Genomic DNA, 17,966 nt, shown 5'->3' on the forward strand with positions numbered 1-17,966 from the left:
GTGCAAAACCAGTGCAAAGTGCACGCGCTCACCATAATATTTTAATGACTTTTGCGCACAACGGCATATTCTCAAAAACAGATGAGATGAAGGCCGTAGCCTATTTTCAGTTCGCTACTGGTGACGTATTATTTTCAAGACAGATCTAAAAAAATCAACCATGGTCATTAACTAAATGAAACAAGAAAACAGTCTTCGGGAAAAACAATAACTTAACTGACCAGTGTTATATTTCAGAACAGTTCCAAAGATAGAGCATTTGGGAGGATGCTTGTCAACTTTACTCAAAATGCATTGTAAAAAATAAGCTAAATGAAACCAATAAGACATTCTACAAGAAGGGTTACACAATTTAATCTAGCTAGGCCTACATCAATGTGTGAATAAAAACGTTAACGAGGAGTAGTCTGTCTCATCAAAACGACTAGGCTCGTGAACAGCAGGTATAACAAAGTGACGCAAAGACCTCAGCTTGGTCACTGTCGTTAAGATGTTCGCATGTTGCTTCCGTCAGTAATATACTTAAATGGACCTGCAGTAATCAAATACCTAGTCCTACTCGAAATTCGTCTTCAACAACGTGCATTCATTCATTCTATGATTGAAATAACGGCCATACAGAATTCGACAACCTCCACGGACATAACAGAGCGAGAGGAGCCGACAAGAGCTGGTATAATGTAATACTGTATCAAAATGAACACACGTTAGACCTTACCTCTATACTGCAAGAGAAACATTGTTTTACAGTCCGTACAGCAGAGGATGGTGAGCCCTCGTCGCCTACTGCAACGCGAATCGTCAAGAGTATAAATCCGTTGTATTGAGAGAAAGGGAGTTTGTTCTCCAGTCCGTGTCGCTCTGCAGACTGGGCTGTAGCGCGAGAATGAGGCAGGGTTTAGCAGCTCGCAGAGCCTCGCACTCATATAAACCACATTCCCAAATACATGTAACCTTCGTTTACAAGTGAACAAAGTATAGCCTGCCAGATGCTACCCGCAAGGGTGTATTACTGAGAGTGCGCAAATTGCACCAGTGATATGCTCAAGAATATGTCAATCCCGTTTTCCCACAGCTGACAAAATACTGTAGGCTATAGTTTGTCGGTGTCCGCAAAGGCGGACCAGTTAAAGGGACTCTGCAGGGCCATTGACAAATCATCATGGGTTCTGATATCTATAGGTTTTGTTGTTAGACCTGGAGTATTACATTGTGCAAGTCTAAGTAGCATTTGTATTATGGAAAAACATGTTAAATTACAATAGTAATCAACCTTGAGTTGCTATAGAAGAGTGAGTGAGTGTGTGTAGGGTAGGTTATTTTCTAAATGTAATCCGTTAGTTACCCGTTCAAAATGGTAAATAAGTAACATTTTTGGAGTACACAAACTCAGTAAGGTAATCTGATTACTTTGTTACTTTTAGATTACTTGCCCTTTAAGAGGCATTAGAAGACAAAACATGAATATTATCAATTTAAATATATTACAGGATAAATCAATGTTAGAGTTTACACAGCTGGCCATAAATGGATGTTGCATTTTACTGTATGGTTTGGTTATGTAGGCTTCTTCTAATCCATTGCTTTCTACTAGACATGATTAGGCTATATCTTTACATTAAAAACCAACATCTCAGATGATTTCCAGTCATCCCAATTCATTTAATACACCTTGATCTTCAAGAATAGGACTTGGAAATATAGATTAACCAAATTAAATTTACCCGAGCATAACCCAAAAGTTAAGGATTTACTAGCCTACTCTGTCGTTTATGATTTTGCTGTCATGAAGGACTGATTGGGGCCATTACTTTGAGTTTAAAAATGCTTCTCTCATGGAATGGCATGCTTCGAACACTACCAAAGTTCTATTTGCATTTGAAAAATATATACCATATGCTGCATTTGCTTTAGGCTTATTTTTAACGTTTTGTTTTGGCGACACTTGGATATCTCAATCATTTGCAGAAGTTTAAGTGTTTGTGTGAGTTTGAGCATGTGTCCGTTAGGCCTATGGGCATTTCTCTGAATCAGCACAATTAGATTGCGCAATAAAAGCCCCACTTCAACTCAGCCATTGGGTTAAAATACACATATGCATTTGTGAACAGCCGTCCACAACCAAAACAATATATAAGGCACAAATAGCAGCAGTGTGATTTACATCAATGCCATGTAGACATCTATAATATGTGATGTCCGTATCGCCCCGTCCATAGGCTACACCACTGCTTTCGTACTCACCTCCAAGCGTTTGTTCAAGTTGAATCATCTTTGGATGCCAACAGCAGTCACACCATTGGAAGACATAGCTTGGACTGTAGCCTACAAAATGCTTATTCCTGCTCTTTTCCATTTGGTGTGTAATAGTGGTCTCTGACTTACTCAGGCGGGAAACAAATGTTAAACTTTGCTGATTTGAATGTCATTCAGAAAAGAGAAAGGCGTCAAATATTTTCCCCCTCAAACAGCCTTTCTGAACCATCTATGGAATATGTCATTTGATGACAATATTTTGTTCTGGTAACGTAACGGATGAGTTTTTTTTGTTCAGTAACATGTAATCCTGTGTGTGTTGTGATGGATGGGTTGGTGCTGCTTACATAGAAATAGCACTGATGAGCCCATTAATCTATTATAACAATCTCTCTCAATACAAGTCATTTTCAGTCTCATCTTCAGCCTTGGGAAGTGCAGTCATACGAAGACAGTACCTTGGAATGCCAGCTGGGGGCACCACTGTTAGCATACAAAGTTAGGTCATGTGTCATTAACGGTGATGTTCATATGGACTGTGAGCTTCTCCCACCATGCAGCGTAGAACTCAAGGCCTGATAAATAATGCACCATTTTACTCCAGACAACCAAGCAGACTGTGAGCAGTCTAGTGTGATGATTTAATCTCAGTCCTGTGAACCTCTTCACCATGGAGACAGCACTCATATCAAATGAGCCTCAAAGTGTCCCTTTTCTCAGAATGAAACATGTAGTAGGTTGAAGGAAAGGAGCAAACATTCAAAGTCCATTTCTATCTGGGTTGTCATTTCAAAAAGAAGCCAGAAATCCATACTACACAAATATACACCCCCCCCCCTCCTCCTCCTCCTCCTCCTCCCCCCGAGGAGTAAAACCATAAAAACACATTAGTAATGGAAGACGAGCATAGAGGGGAGTGGTCTTAGAGTTCCACATGGGTCCACTGAAATCAGCAGAAAGATAACGACAAGGGTAAAGAGATAGAGTATCATTGAACATGTTGATTTGGTCACCTTCTCGGAGAGCCTAGCTTAGTGAAACAAGTCAAACTGGTTCACTAATACCTACATTTTTCTAAATACAGTAAATATCAAAACAACCTAAATAAAATTGGAGTGTAGAGGTTAGACTTAATTTGCACGGACTCTCTTGCACTGGCTCTATGCACACTCACTGGACTCTACCCACACATACTACACTGATACTTCAACACACACACACGACCGCTACTCTGTTTATTATTTATCCTAGTTGCCAAGTCACTTTTACCCAGACCTACATGTACATATTATCTCAACTACCTCGTACCCCTGCACATTGACTCGGTACCGGTACTCCTTGTCTATAGTCGTTATTGTATTGTGCTACTATTTCCTTTTTTTAAATTATGATAAAACTTTATTTTTTTTAATTCTGCATTGTTGGAAAAGGGCTTGTAAGCATTTCATGGTAAGTCTACACCCGTTGTATTCGGCAAGTGACATAAGACTTGATTTGACAATTATTGGGGTGTCAATCATGGCCTAAAGCCACATCAAAACTGTGTAGAAATGATAAATGGACCTACATGTATATAATTGCTTCACTGTGTCCATCTCTCAAAGACAGAAACAAAAGTTAGTCAGGACGTATTAAAAGTTGCAAAAAGTGTACAGTGAATGTTTTTTTTCTCTCTCCAGATTTTGATGTCGAAGCAATACTCTATAACCAATTCTATAACCAATTTTCACTGCGGCTATCCGGACCTCAGTGATCACCAAATGTGGCCCCCGAGCAAAATTTGTTTGACAACCCTCGTCTAAAAAGTTTGAGATGAAAAATAAGTGTCTGAGAAATGTTTGATGGGTCAAACAATATTATCTTCAACCGCCTGTCTGCACTTCCAAAAACACATTTCAAAGCCCACAGCCCATACACAAGAACTGTCAAACGGATTCCAAAGTGGAAACGAACGAGGCAAAGATTGTACTTGAGCATGGAAACATTCCCAGCATTGATTTTTAAACAACCTTAACCAATTAGAGAAATAAATGAGGCGTCTGTTGTTGGCGGAGCAGTAACGTTGCCTCCTCAATCTGTAGAGTAACTTCCTGCATATAGAAATTGTATGGTTACAGTCAGCAGTAGCCCTTTCAGTATGGTTGCATGTCATAGCAACAAAAAGTAATTAGAGCCAAAACTCAATGAATAAACAAATTATAAAGATGAAATGTTAAGAGTCAAATTGGTGCATGGCAAGTGACTCATAATCCATATTAGAGGGTGTAAATATGACTATAATAGGTTGCATTATGCCCTCAGAATCATAAGGAGAATGTACTGGAAGGAACACAAAGGAAGATGTGCGGTTTCGAGTTCAGTTGACAGTTTTAAAGGACAGCCAAATCTGTTGAGCCACTTGACCTAAAGCTATTTTTAAAATCTGACATTAACTAGCTTTGTCTGATGGTCCAGGATCATGGATCCTTAAATAGAAGCCCACTACTTGGACTCAATCAGCAGGAGTGTTACTGAAACTGTTTTATGACCAGTATGGTAAGATCAAAAAAGGCTTCCAAGTAGCTGCATTGGATGGAGCTGCTGAAACACTCATTCAGACAGCCCCTTTTTCTGTGTCCTCGTTTTTCGCCACAACAGACTGGTCATAAATAAACTAAATGCTTCCCAGACAGAACTAAATTAATTCTGTCACCAAATAGAAAATGAAAGAGTTGGCGCTCTTATTCAGTTCGTTTCTCCCTAGGCCTAAGGGACAGTGTTTCTGCTTATCCGTTTTTCAAACCGTGATGTTCTGTCAAAGACTTTCTTGGTCCAAGTGCATTTAAATCTAATACTAAATTTGCCTTTTTGCTACAACAGATTAAATACAAATCTTTGTTGGTTTTTATGGTTAGCGTTGTACATTAGGGGGCGGCAGGGTAGCCTAGTGGTTAGAGCGTTGGACTAGTAACCGGAAGGTTGTGAGTTCAAACCCCCGAGCTGACAAGGTACAAATCTGTCGTTCTGCCCCTGAACAGGCAGTTAACCCACTGTTCCCAGGCCGTCATTGAAAATAAGAATTTGTTCTTAACTGACTTGCCTGGTTAAATAAAGGTAAAATAAAAAATAAAAAATCTTAAGCCAAATGAACTGGGTGGCTTAAAAGATGGGTATGATAAATGACTTTGATTTTGATAAATCAAAAAATGTGGGGGAAAAAAGACACTGCCATAACAAACAAAAAATATTTTGTGAGCCAACTCTTCAATCACTGGGTCATAAATCTAATTACAAATCGCAGAGAGCAAAGAGATATCAGCCGGTCCATATCCGTACCTCATCGTTGAGCTGGAAAATCAGCCAGAGTTGATCGCCTCGTTTAAGAGACACATGTTAAACAATAAGTAACTTGTTTAGTTAAGATGGATATATTTTGTCTCATTATTGAAGATGACGAAATCAAATCAAACTTTATTAGTCACATGCGCCAAATACACCAGGTGTAGACCGTACAGTGAAATGCTTACTTATGAGCCTCTGACAGTGCAGTTAAAAAAAATACGGATAAGAGATAAAAGTAACAAGTAATTAAAGAGAAGTAAAAATACATACATACATACCATTACATTACAATGGACAACAGCTAATGAAAACAAATGCATAATTTGTTAGACCTCCTCCCTACAGGTCTCCCTACAGTCTCATTGTTGTTGGTGATCAGGCCTAGCACTGTTGTGTCACCGGCAAATTTAATGGTGATGGAGTCGTGCCTGGCCGTGCAGTCATGAGTGAACAGGGAGAACAGGAGGGGGCTGAGCACGCACCCCTGAGGGGCCCTTGTGTTGAGGATCAGCGTGGCGGATGTGTTGTTACCTACCCATACCACCTGGGGGCGACCCGTCAGGAAGTCCAGGATCTAGTTGCAGACGGAGGTGTTTAGTCCCAGGGACCTTAGCTCATTGTTGAGCTTTGAGGACACTATGGTGTTGAACGCTGAGCTGTAGTCAATGAATAGCATTCTCACATAGGTGTTCCTTTTCTCCAGGTGGGAAAGGCCAGTATGGAGTGCAATAGAGACTGCATCATCTGTGGATCTGTAGGGGCGGTATGCGAATTGGAGTGGGTCTAGGGTTTCCGTGTGATAGTGTTGATGTGAGCCATGACCAGCCTTTCAAAGGGTCTGTAGTTATTTAGGCAGGTTACCTTGGTGTTTTTGGGCACTGGCACTATGGTGGTATGACAGACTCGGACAGAGAGGTTGAAAATGTCAGTGAATACACTTGCTAGTTGGTCAGCGCATTGTCGCAGTACACGTCCTGGTAATTTGTCTGGCCCTGCGGCCTTGTGAATGTTGACCTGTCTTACATCGGCTGCGGAGATCGTGATCACAGTCTTCTGGTACAGCTGGTGCTCTCACATGCATGTTTCAGTGTTATTTGTCTCGAAGCGAGCATAGAAGTAATTTAGCACATCCAGTAGGCTCGTGTCACTGGGCAGCTCTTGGCTGTGCTTCCCTTTGTAGTCTGTAATGGTTTGCAGGCCCTGCCACATCCAACAAGCGTCAGAGCTGTTGCAGTACAACTCGATCTTAGTCCTGTATTGACGCATTGGCTGTTTGATGGATCGTCGGGGGGCATAGCGCGATTTCCTATAAGCTTCCGGGTTAGAGACCCGCTCCTTGAAAGCAGCAGCTCTAGCCTTTAGCTCAGTGCGTATGCTGCCTGTAATCGATGGTTTCTGGTTGGGGTATGTACGTACGGTCACTGTGGGGATGACGTCATCGATGCACTTATTGATGAATCCAATGACAGATGTGGTGTACTCCTCAATGCCACTGGAGGAATAATGGAACATATTCCAGTCTGTACTAGCAAAACAGTCCTGTAGCTTAGTATCTGCTTCATATGACCACTTTTTTTATTGATCTAGTCACTGGTGCTTCAAGTTTTTGCTTTTAAGCAGGAATCAGGAGGATAGAATTATGGTCAGATCTGAGGGCGAGGGAAAGCTTTGTATGAATCTCTGTGTGTGGAGTATAGGTGGTCCAGAGTTCTTTTCCCTCTGGTTGCACATTTAACATGTTGATAGAAAATAGGTAAAACGGATTTAAGCTTCCCTGCATTAAAGTCCCCGGCTACTAGGAGCACCGCCTCTGGGTGAGCTATTACTTATTTGCTTATGGCGGAATACAGCTCTTTCAATGCCATCTCAGTGCCAGCCTCTGACTGTGGTGGTATGTAAACAGCTACAAAGAATATAGATGAAAACTCCCTGGGTAGGTAATGAGGTCTGCAGCTTATCATGAGAAACTCTACCTCAGGCGAGCAATAGCTGGAGACATCCTTAGATATCGTGCACTAGCTGTTTTTTTTACAAAAATACATAGACCGCCGACCCTGGTCTTACCAGACGCCACTGTTTTATCCTGCTGGAACATCATATAACCAGCCAGCTGTATGTTGATATTGTCGCCGTTCAGCCACGACTCCGTGGAGCATAGGATGTTAAAAATTTTAATGTCCTGTTGATAGTTAAATCTTCCCAATAAGTTGTCCATTTTATGTCCGCCCTCCGGCCTCTCTTTCTCCGCCTTCAACTAACACATCACTAAAGTCTAAAAGGGTTGTGATATATTTTTAACCGCGTCTTCTTCTGATCTAACATTTTCTCCATTTCCCTCTTGACAATTTTTTTTTTTTTTAATCTCTGAAAGAAAATGGTTCCAGGGGTATGGTTTCAAAGATGTCTCCAAAAGATACTGTGCAGCTCTAATGTGGTCCCTCTGTAAATGTTGAACCATCACACAGAGAGAAGCTGTAAATCACAGAAGGCTCAGTTTCTCTACAGGCCTTTATATCCCCTCAGTAGATTGTAAATCGGATGCCTTGTGTTGTATTGTAAAGTCTACATTTAACGATTCCAGAATTGATGATGCCCCTTGCACACAGTGGAATCAGAAGAGTAGATAGTGTTGAATGCTATACTAATATGGCCTTTCCAATCCAACAGAGGTATCAAAACACTGCTCTGCAAAGCTTTCAGAATTTGAGAGTGGATGATATTTGAAGGTTCTGCTCACCAGAAAGCCTGCCAGAGTTTAAAGGACTGCGCTGGCATTTGGTGTCATCCATTTCGAGATCAATGAAATGTACTATTATAGCTCAGACTGGGAGGGGAAAATGTCAGATCTAACGATTCATAGTGTTTCATTAGCTCCACTGCCCTTTGTGGATGGAGAGACTGCCCATCGATCTGAACCAGAGCTAAGGATGGAGCCCTCCCTTCTTTCACCACTTCCTCTGTCCGTCTATTTCTTTCTCACTACTCATCCTTCCTTTGGACCCTGTATCACACTCTCCCTCTTCCTTCTCTCTTTTCCTCCTCTCTGTTTCCCACCCTCACCCTCTCGTTGAGTGCTGATTTGTAGATTATCACCTCATTAAATCAGAGTCTCCACTGGCTAAATTCTGTTATTCCTGGTGGAGTACTTGGTATATGAGCTCTGGGAAAACAGAGGGACCATGGAAAATACACTGGGGCTGTGGAGTTTTGTGTTCCAGAACTGTCTGCTGAAATCACATTTTTCTCGGGTGAGAAGGGGGGGTTGTTTGGTGGAAGCCTTGGCAACATTCTGTAAATTGGATTAAGTGAAAGATAGAGGCAAACTGATCTCCAGGAAGTCCCCATTAGCATGAATATTGATGGTAGCAGGTTTCATACAGAGTGCAGAATACCCCTTTACCTCAGTCTATAGCTAAACCCCAGTCAACAGCAGGGGCTCCCCACCATCAGTCCACACTGGTCATGGTGCTCAAAATCACCATCCAAACACACCGTTGACCAAAAAAACTGAAGGGAGGGGAAGGGGAATATAATTATTTGTGTTTACACAACACAGTATGCAGACTGGAGTGCAGCAAGTCCTCTATTACACAATCAGTGGTCTATCAGAACAAGTGGGTATTATAATGCGTTTTGGCAGCAGAGAAGTGCAGCTAACTATGGTCCAGGAACCAAATGTGCCATCTGCCCAGATGAGCATCAGAAACTCTGGCCCCTACACAACATTAACAGCGTCTGCTTGGTGAATCAGCCTCAAGGTCAAGTGTTAAAAACTCTCAGCAGAACTGACAAACTGTTTCATAACCACGGGCTCAGGGGGACAGGGGGACCCGCTAATCATTGTATTTGCGGCATTGAGAAAAACATAGCCTTTTCAAAAAATAATTTCCTGCTATTCTACTTCACTTTACATGACTGTAAACATTACAATGATATTTTTGAATACCACGCAAGATACTGGCATCAATAAAAACCAACGACCAAGGTCTTAAATGCAACCACTACCATAGGCCAATGAAAATAGTGTATACACAGATTGTAGGCCTAAAATGAGGAAATGATAGTCCACCAACTTTCCAGTTGCACTCATTTAAGCAAGGTCCTGGTGACCTTTTTCTCATTTCAAGGGCATTCCAATTCCAGTCACAACTTGAGGAAACTATTGAGTCAATGCATATCCAGCCCAACACCACCACCTGCCCGGCACCTGACACTCACCAATTAAAAGGATGTAGTTTGTATTTGTATTTATTAGGGATCCCCATTAGCAGATACTCTTCCTGGGGTCCAAACATATTAAAGCACTTACATTACATATAAAACAAAAGAGAAATAGATTGTCACCAAGATGGCATAGCAGTCTTTTGTCGTGTCCCGTATATATATTTACAACTTTCTTCGCATACCTTTTTATATATATTTTTTCTTTTCCATAAACTCATCTTCAAAACACTCTCCTGCAACCCGCCTCACCAATTTATATATTTTTTTAAAGAAAGTATTATTTACCTCAAATCTGTTATCCTCCATAGAAGCTAGCCAGAAGCTAGCCAGAAGCTAATCCAGAAGCTAGCCAGAAGCTAGCCTGAAGCTAATCCAGAAGCTAGTTAGCTTCTTTACTGGCTAATCGTTAGTATTCAGCTAACCACGGTTTGTGGTCATCAGCTATCCTTTAGCTCGAAAATCTAATCGCCGGTTTTGTACTGCGCGGCTCGGAACATACCGGACCAATTTTTCTCTCCATGTCCCCGGATTTCAACCGCAAGCTCTGGACATTTATACCTGGATCTCGCAGCTAGCTAGCTGCTATCCGTGTGACTATCAGCTTACGTCGATTCCGGAGCAAACATCAATTATTCCGGAGCTAGCCAGCTGAAGAGTTCCATCAGTCACTCCTGGGCTACAATCACCTATCCGGACCCGTTGTACTGCCAACGCGGAGCCCCACCGGGCCTTCACAACTGGACTACCGACGTTATCTGCCCAAGGGAGTTATCCAGCTGGCTCCTCCGTCGCGACGTTACCTGAACGCCCATCTGCGGTCCGCTAATCGTTAGGTCTATTCAGATAGCAGCCGATAAGACAGCTATCGGACGATTTTTTTCTTTTTTCTTGGGCCTCTATAACTATATTATTTTTTGGGCGAATTGGATTGATCCCCTCTATCTACCACACGGAACCCCACTAATCCTACCGACAGAAATGCACGAGGTGGCTAAAAACAGACCTCCATCCTATGCTAGCTTGCTACCGATGGCCTGGCTAGCTGTCTGAATCGCCGTGACCCCAGCCAACCTCACTGGACCCTTTTGATCACTTGACTAAGCATGCCTCTCATTAATGTCAATATGCCTTGTCCATTGCTGTTCTGGTTAGTGTTTATTGGCATATTTCACTGTAGAGCCTCTAGTCCTGCTCACTATACCTTATCCAACCTATTAGTTCCACCACTCACACATGCAATGACATCTCCTGGTTTCAATGATGTTTCTAGAGACAATATCGCCCTCATCATCACTGAATACCTAGGTTTACCTCCACTGTATTCACATCCTACCATACCTTTGTCTGCACATTATACCTTGAAGCTATTTTATCGCCCCCAGAAACCTCCTTTTACTCTCTGTTCCCGACGTTCTAGACGACCAATTCTCATTGCTTTTAGCTGTATCTTTATCCTACTCCTCTTCTTTTCCTCTGGTGTTGTAGAGGTGAATCCAGGCCCTGCAGTGCCTAGCTCCACTCCGATTCCCTAGGCGCTCTTTTTTGATGACGTCTGTAACAGTAATAGCCTTGGTTTCATGCATGTTAACATTAGAAGCCTCCTCCCTAAGTTTGTTTTATTCACTGATTTAGCACACTCTGCCAACCTGGATGTTCTACCTGTGTCTGAATCCTGGCTTAGGAAGACCACCAAAAATTCTGAAATTTTCATCCCAAACTACAACATTTTCAGACAAGATAGAATTGCCAGGGGGCGGTGTTGCAATCTACTGGAAAGAAAGCCTGCAGAGTTCTGTCCTACTATCCAGGTCTGTACCCAAACAATTTGAACTTCTACTTTTAAAATTCCAACTCTCCAGAAACAAGTCTATCACCGTTGCCGCCTGCTAAAGACCACCCCCTGCCCCCAGCTGTGCTCTGGACACTGTATGTGAACTGATTGCCCCCCATCCATCTTCAGAGCTCGTGCTGCTAGGCGACCTAAACTGGAACATGCTTAACACCCCAGCCATCCTACAATCTAAGCTTGATGCCCTCAATCTCACACAAATTATCAATGAACCTACCAGGTACCTCCCCAAATCTGTAAACACGGGCACCCTCATAGATATCATCCTAACCAACTTGCCCTCTAAATACACATCTGCTGTCTTCAACCAAGATCTCAGCGATCACTGCTTCATTGCCTGCATCCGTAATGGGTCAGAGGTCAAATGACCTCCACTCATCACTGTCAAACGCTCCCTGAAACACTTCAGCGAGCAAGCCTTTCTAATCGACCTGGCCGGGGTATCCTGGAAGGATACTGAGCTCATCCTGTCAGTAGAGGATGCATGTTTTTATTTTTTTTATGCCTTCCCAACCATCTTAAATATGCATGCCCCATTCAAGAAATTTAGAACCAGGAACAGATATAGGCCTTGGTTCTCCCCAGACCTGACTGCCCTTAACCAACACAAAAACATCCTATGGCGTTCTGCATTAGCAGCTTTTCAGGGAAGCTAGAAACAATTATACACAGGCAGTTAGAAAAGCCAAGGCTAGCTTTTTCAAACAGAAATTTGCTTCCTGTAGCACAAACTCAAAACAATTCTGGGACACTGTAAAGTCCATGGAGAATAAGAACAACTCCTCCCAGCTGCCCACTGCACTGAAGATAGGAAACATCCACTATAATTGAGAATTTCAATAAGCATTTTTCTACGGCTGTCCATGCTTTCCACCTGGCTACCCCTACCCCGGTCAACAGCACTGCACCCCCCACAGCAACTCGCCCAAGCCTTCCCCATTTCTCCTTCTCCCAAATCCAGTCAGCTGATGTTCTGAAAGAGCTGCAAAATCTGGACCCCTACAAATCAGCCGGGCTAGACAATCTGGACTCTTTCTTTCTAAAATTGTCTGTCGAAATTGTTGCCACCCCTATTACTAGCCTGTTCAACCTCTCTTTCGTGTCGTCTGAGATTCCCAAAGATTGGAAAGCAGCTGCGGTCATCCCCCTCTTCAAAGGGGGGGGGACACTCTTGACCCAAACTGCTACAGACCTATATCTATCCTATCCTGCTTTTCTAAGGTCTTCGAAAGCCAAGTCAACAAACAGATTACCGACCATTTCGAATCACACCATACCTTCTCTGCTATGCAATCTGGTCTAAAAGCTGGTCATGGGTGCACCTCAGCCACGCTCAAGGTCCTAAACGATATCATAACCGTCATCGATAAGAAACATTACTGTGCAGCCGTATTCATTGATCTGGCCAAGGCTTTCGACTGTCAATCACCACATCCTCATCGGCAGACTCGACAGCCTTGGTTTCTCAAATGATTGCCTCGCCTGGTTCACCAACTATTTCTCTGATAGACTTCAGTGTGTCAAATCGGAGGGTCTGCTGTCCGGACCTCTGGCAGTCTCTATGGGGGTGCCACAGGGTTCAATTCTTGGACCGACTCTCTTCTCTGTATACATCAATGATGTCGCTCTTGCTGCTGGTGAGTCTGATCCACCTCTACGCAGACGACACCATTCTGTATACTTCTGGCCCTTGTTTGGACACTCCAGGCAAGCTTCAATGCCATACAACTCTCCGTCTGTGGCCTCCAATTACTCTTAAGTAAAAGTAAAACTAAATGCATGCTCTTCAACTGATCGCTGCCTGCACCTGCCCGCCTGTCCAACATTACTACTCTGGACGGCTCTGACTTAGAATACGTGGACAACTACAAATACCTAGGTGTCTGGTTAGACTGTAAACTCTCCTTCCTGACCCACATCAAACATCTCCAATCCAAAGTTAAATCTAGAATTGGCTTCCTATTTCGCAACAAAGCATCCTTCACTCATGCTGCCAAACATACCCTTGTAAAACTGACCATCCTACCAATCCCCGACTTCGGCGATGTCATTTACAAAATAGCCCCCTACTCAACAAATTGGATGCAGTCTATCACAGTGCCATCCGTTTTGTCACCAAAACCCCATATACTACCCACCATTGCGACCTGTACGCTCTCGTTGGCTGGCCCTCGCTTCATATTCGCCGCCAAACCCACTAGCTCCATGTCATCTACAAGACCGTGCTAGGTAAAGTCCCCCCTTATCTCAGCTCGCTGGTCACCATAGCATCTCCCACCTGTAGCACACGCTCCAGCAGGTATTTCTCTCTAGTCACCCCCAAAACCAATTCTTTCTTTGGCCGCCTCTCCTTCCAGTACTCAGCTGCCAATGACTGGAACGAACTACAAAAATATCTGAAACTGGAAACACTTATCTCAGAGCAGCTCACAGATTACTGCACCTGTACATAGCCCACCTATAATTTAGCCCAAACAACTACCTCTTTCCCTACTGTATTTATTTTATGTTATTTATTTATTTATTTTGCTCATTTGCACCCCATTGTTTTTATTTCTACTTTACACATTCTCCCACTGCAAATCTACCATTCCAGTGTTTTACTTGCTATATTGTATTTACTTTGCCACCATGGCCTTTTTTTGCCTTTACCTCCCTTATCTCACCTCATTTGCTCACATCGTATATAGACTTGTTTATACTGTTATACTGTATTATTGACTGTATGTTTGTTTTACTCCATGTGTAACTCTGTGTCGTTGTATGTGTCGAACTGCTTTGCTTTATCTTGACCAGGTCGCAATTGTAAATGAGAACATGTTCTCAACTTGCCTACCTGGTTAAATAAAGGTGAAATAAAAAAAAATAACAGTACATCTTATAACAGTACACCACTACATATCTACAATACAACATGTTCAATACCACCATACAACAATACCACAATGTGTCTGTACCTTGTGTGGGTCTTCACAGTATCTGTTGTGTTGTTACATAAGGTGTATTTTTACCTGCTTTTTAAATCTTATTCTACTGCGTGCATCAGTTACCTGATGTGGAATAGAGTTCCATGTAGTCACGGCTCGATGTAGTACTGTACCCCTCACAGTTTGTTCTGGACCTCTGGTAGCATTTCTTGTGGGTTACGCATGGGTGTCCGAGCAGTATGCAAGTATTTTAAAAACAGACAGCTCGGTACATTCAGCTTGTCAACACCTCTTACAAAAAAAAGTAGTCATGAAGTCAATCTCTTCCACTTGAGCCATGAGAGACTGACATGCATGTCATTAATGTTAGCTCTGCGAGGACTGTGCTGCTGCTCTGAGTCAACTGCAATTTTCTTAAGTGCATCTTTGTGGCACCTGACCACACTACTGAACAGTAGTCCAGGTGTGACAAAACTATGGCCTGCAGGACCTGCCTTGTTAAGGCAGAGCACAGTGCTTGATCATGGACAGACTTCTCCCCGTCTTAACTACTGTTGTATCAAAATATATGTTTTGACCATGGCAGTTTTCAATCCTGAGTTACTCCAAGCAGTTTAGTGACTTCTATTAGTTCAATTTCCACATTATTCATTACAAGATGAAGTTGAGGTTTAGTGAATGACTTGTCAGAAATACAATGCTTTTAGTTTTGGAAATATTTAGGACTAACTTATTCCTTGCTACCCATTACGAAACTAACTGCAGCTCTTTGTTAAGTGTTGCAGTCATTTCAGTTGCTGTAGCAGCTTACGTGTATAGTGTTGAGTCAGCCGCATACTTTACTCAAAGCCAGAGGCATGTCGTTAGTAAAGATTGAAAAAAATAACGGGCCTAAACAGCTACCCTGGGCTTTAGCTTCCCTCTAGGCCTGAGGGTACACACTTTCTAGTAGGCTTAAATTGAAGATGGGCAAATAGGAGTGGCAATATCTTCAGTCATTTTCCATCCAGATTGTCAGAACCCGGTGCCTTGTCATTGTTGATAGACAATACTTTTTTCACCTCTTCCACACTGACATTACGGAATTCAAAAAGTAAAATTGTCATTCATAATTTGGTTAGATATACTTGGATGTGTAGTGTCAGCGTTTGTTGCTGATATGTCATACTTAAGTTTGCTTATCTTGCCAATGAAAAACTCATTAAAAGTAGTTGGCAATATCAGTGAGTTGTGACTGATAGAGCAGAGTTTGCCTTTTTCCCAACATTTAATTTAAGGTGCTCCAAAGCTTTTTATTATCATTCATTTTTGTTAAATAGTACAGATACTTTTTTATTGTATTTAGTTTAGTCATATGATTTCTTAATTTGCAGCATGTTTGCCAATCAAGTTGGGCAGCCAGACTCATTTGCCATAACTTTTGTCTCCTCCATCTCACCCATACAATTTTTCAATTCCTCATCAATCCAAGGGGATTCAAACGTTTTTACAGTCATTTTCTTAATGGGTGTGTTGCTTATTAGTAACTGGAAAAAGCTATTTAATAAATGTGTCAAGTGCAGTGTCTGGTTGCTCCTCATTACATACCACAGACCAACAAATATTATTTACATCATCAACATATGAATCATTACAAAACTTATTGTGTGACCTCTTAGACACTATATTAGGCCCAGCCTTTGTTTTTTCTAGATATGACTACTATATTGTGATCACAGTGGTAGCCCTGAACCTCATACCTCTACTTTCCTTCCTTTAATGGTGTCTGTGGCTCTGCCATCAAAGGCCAAGGAGAGGACAAGGTTCTCAAGCTCCAGTTAGTAATCAGAGACGTGATGTCGTTGGATGTCAGAAAAACAGAGGCCAGTTAGAGATGAAGTACATATCAGAAAGGTGCCGTGCTGAGGGAAGATATACTACCACACACTGATGGACTACAAAAATGCTGTAGCGAGAGGACAAAGAGGGATAGAGGATGAGAGTGGGATATCGATAGAGATCAGACACCACACCGCTGTAGGCTGAGGCAGAGTGTAGAGGACGAGAAGAGGGAACATCACCAGAGACGAGAGATACAATGTCTTAGAGGCCAGAGAGCGAAAGAGAGGATGGGGAGGCCAGAGAGCGAAAGAGAGGATGGGGGAGGCCAGAGAGCGAAAGAGAGGATGGGGGAGGCCAGAGAGCGAAAGAGAGGATGGGGGAGGACAGAGAGAGAAAGAGGCCAGACACCAGACTGTACATTCATTATCACCTGACCAACCTGTGCACCACACTGTGTGAACATAATAGGAGTTGACACACTCATCTACCAAATCCCGGCAAGAGAAGAGACGCTTTCATTCCCTCTCCCCATGCTCTCACACCACCAGGGAATACAATTAGCACCTGGCAAATGCCGGTAGATTTAGGTATTGGCGGGTAAGAATGTCTACTTCACCAGCTACTTTGGCGGGTGGTTCATTTGCAGGGCTCTAGTGTGAGCATTACATTCCTGAATAAAAATAGTCAAAAGTGAAGTATAAGCACATGTGGAGTTAGAAAAATGCTGCATGAGCTGTTTACAAAGTATTTCTGCTGTTTTGTTTCATAGCTGCTAATTATATTAATAAACACGAATCCTATATCCCACTTTGCACAGCAACACTGCCTGGCAGGGGAGCTGAGCGCACGGACTTTAGTGCTGATATTCATTTTTGGAGGCGCTGTGCACAGGCATATAATATGGTCTAATTTACTCGAAAGTCTCATGTTTCATGGCTATTTACATCTTTTTTTTTTCACAACTCAGTTGTTTTGACATTAGTTTGAGTCTGCTGCTTCAACTGATAGCAAAAAGATACCCTAGTCAGACCCCAAATCTCAGACACGTGCCAGGACTCCAGTGGCTCTGTTGCCATGGTAACCAGAGCCAGAGTAAGAGGGGGCAGCTCCACGGGGGTTGGGCAGAGCCAGTGTAATAGTGGGGGTAGCTCCAGGGGGGGTTGGGAAGAACAGAGGAGGCTCTATTGGATAGAAGGAAACCTCCACTAGGGGACAAATACAGTCTTATCAGGTGTGCAGCAGGAATTTTGGCAGTAAAATCCCCTTAAGAGCCATGAAATCTGGACACTGCACCTGAGAACGCCTCTGGGGCTGCGGTGTGTATGCTCCACTCCAGACTCTCTTTCCACATGCAAACTCGAACACAGACACGCTGAGCTCTTACCTGCTGCTCGTCCTGATCTGTAGTCCTTGTACATTATGGCGTTGTAGTGGCACTTCCTCTGATCTCAGCCCCTCTGGTCTCTCAGTGATGCTCCTGTGAAGAAACAGCAACAACAATGGCCCCATGATTCTCTGTTCATTCTCTTTAGATCCATGCTGTTCAAGAGAGCACCAATATGCCACAC

At 42.7% G+C, this 17,966-nt stretch overlaps 1 protein-coding gene across 7 annotated transcripts in view; it reads right to left on the reverse strand.

Annotated features, from left to right (window-relative positions):
• The window catches only part of LOC110488996 (ecto-NOX disulfide-thiol exchanger 2), a 296,941-nt gene that overhangs the window by 205,989 nt on the left and 72,986 nt on the right, over positions 1 to 17,966 (reverse strand). For 4 of the 7 annotated variants that reach the window (XR_016486333.1, XM_090198591.1, XM_090198593.1 and 1 more), the window contains one exon: positions 17,783 to 17,875. The exons of 1 other annotated variant lie outside the window; for it this stretch is intronic. Coding sequence is in view for 4 of the 6 variants with exons in the window: in XM_090198591.1 (XP_090054717.1) it covers positions 17,783 to 17,816 (34 nt within the window). In the remaining 2 variants the exon portion in view is untranslated. Of the gene's footprint in view, positions 1 to 718; positions 3,241 to 17,782; positions 17,876 to 17,966 lie in introns of those variants that run through there. 2 more of the 7 variants (XR_016486332.1, XM_090198590.1) reach the window with 1 other exon arrangement.

The sequence above is a fragment of the Oncorhynchus mykiss genome, chromosome 14 (assembly GCF_057628025.1).
Source record: "Oncorhynchus mykiss isolate SJ-2025 chromosome 14, ASM5762802v1, whole genome shotgun sequence".
NCBI lineage: Eukaryota > Metazoa > Chordata > Actinopteri > Salmoniformes > Salmonidae > Oncorhynchus > Oncorhynchus mykiss.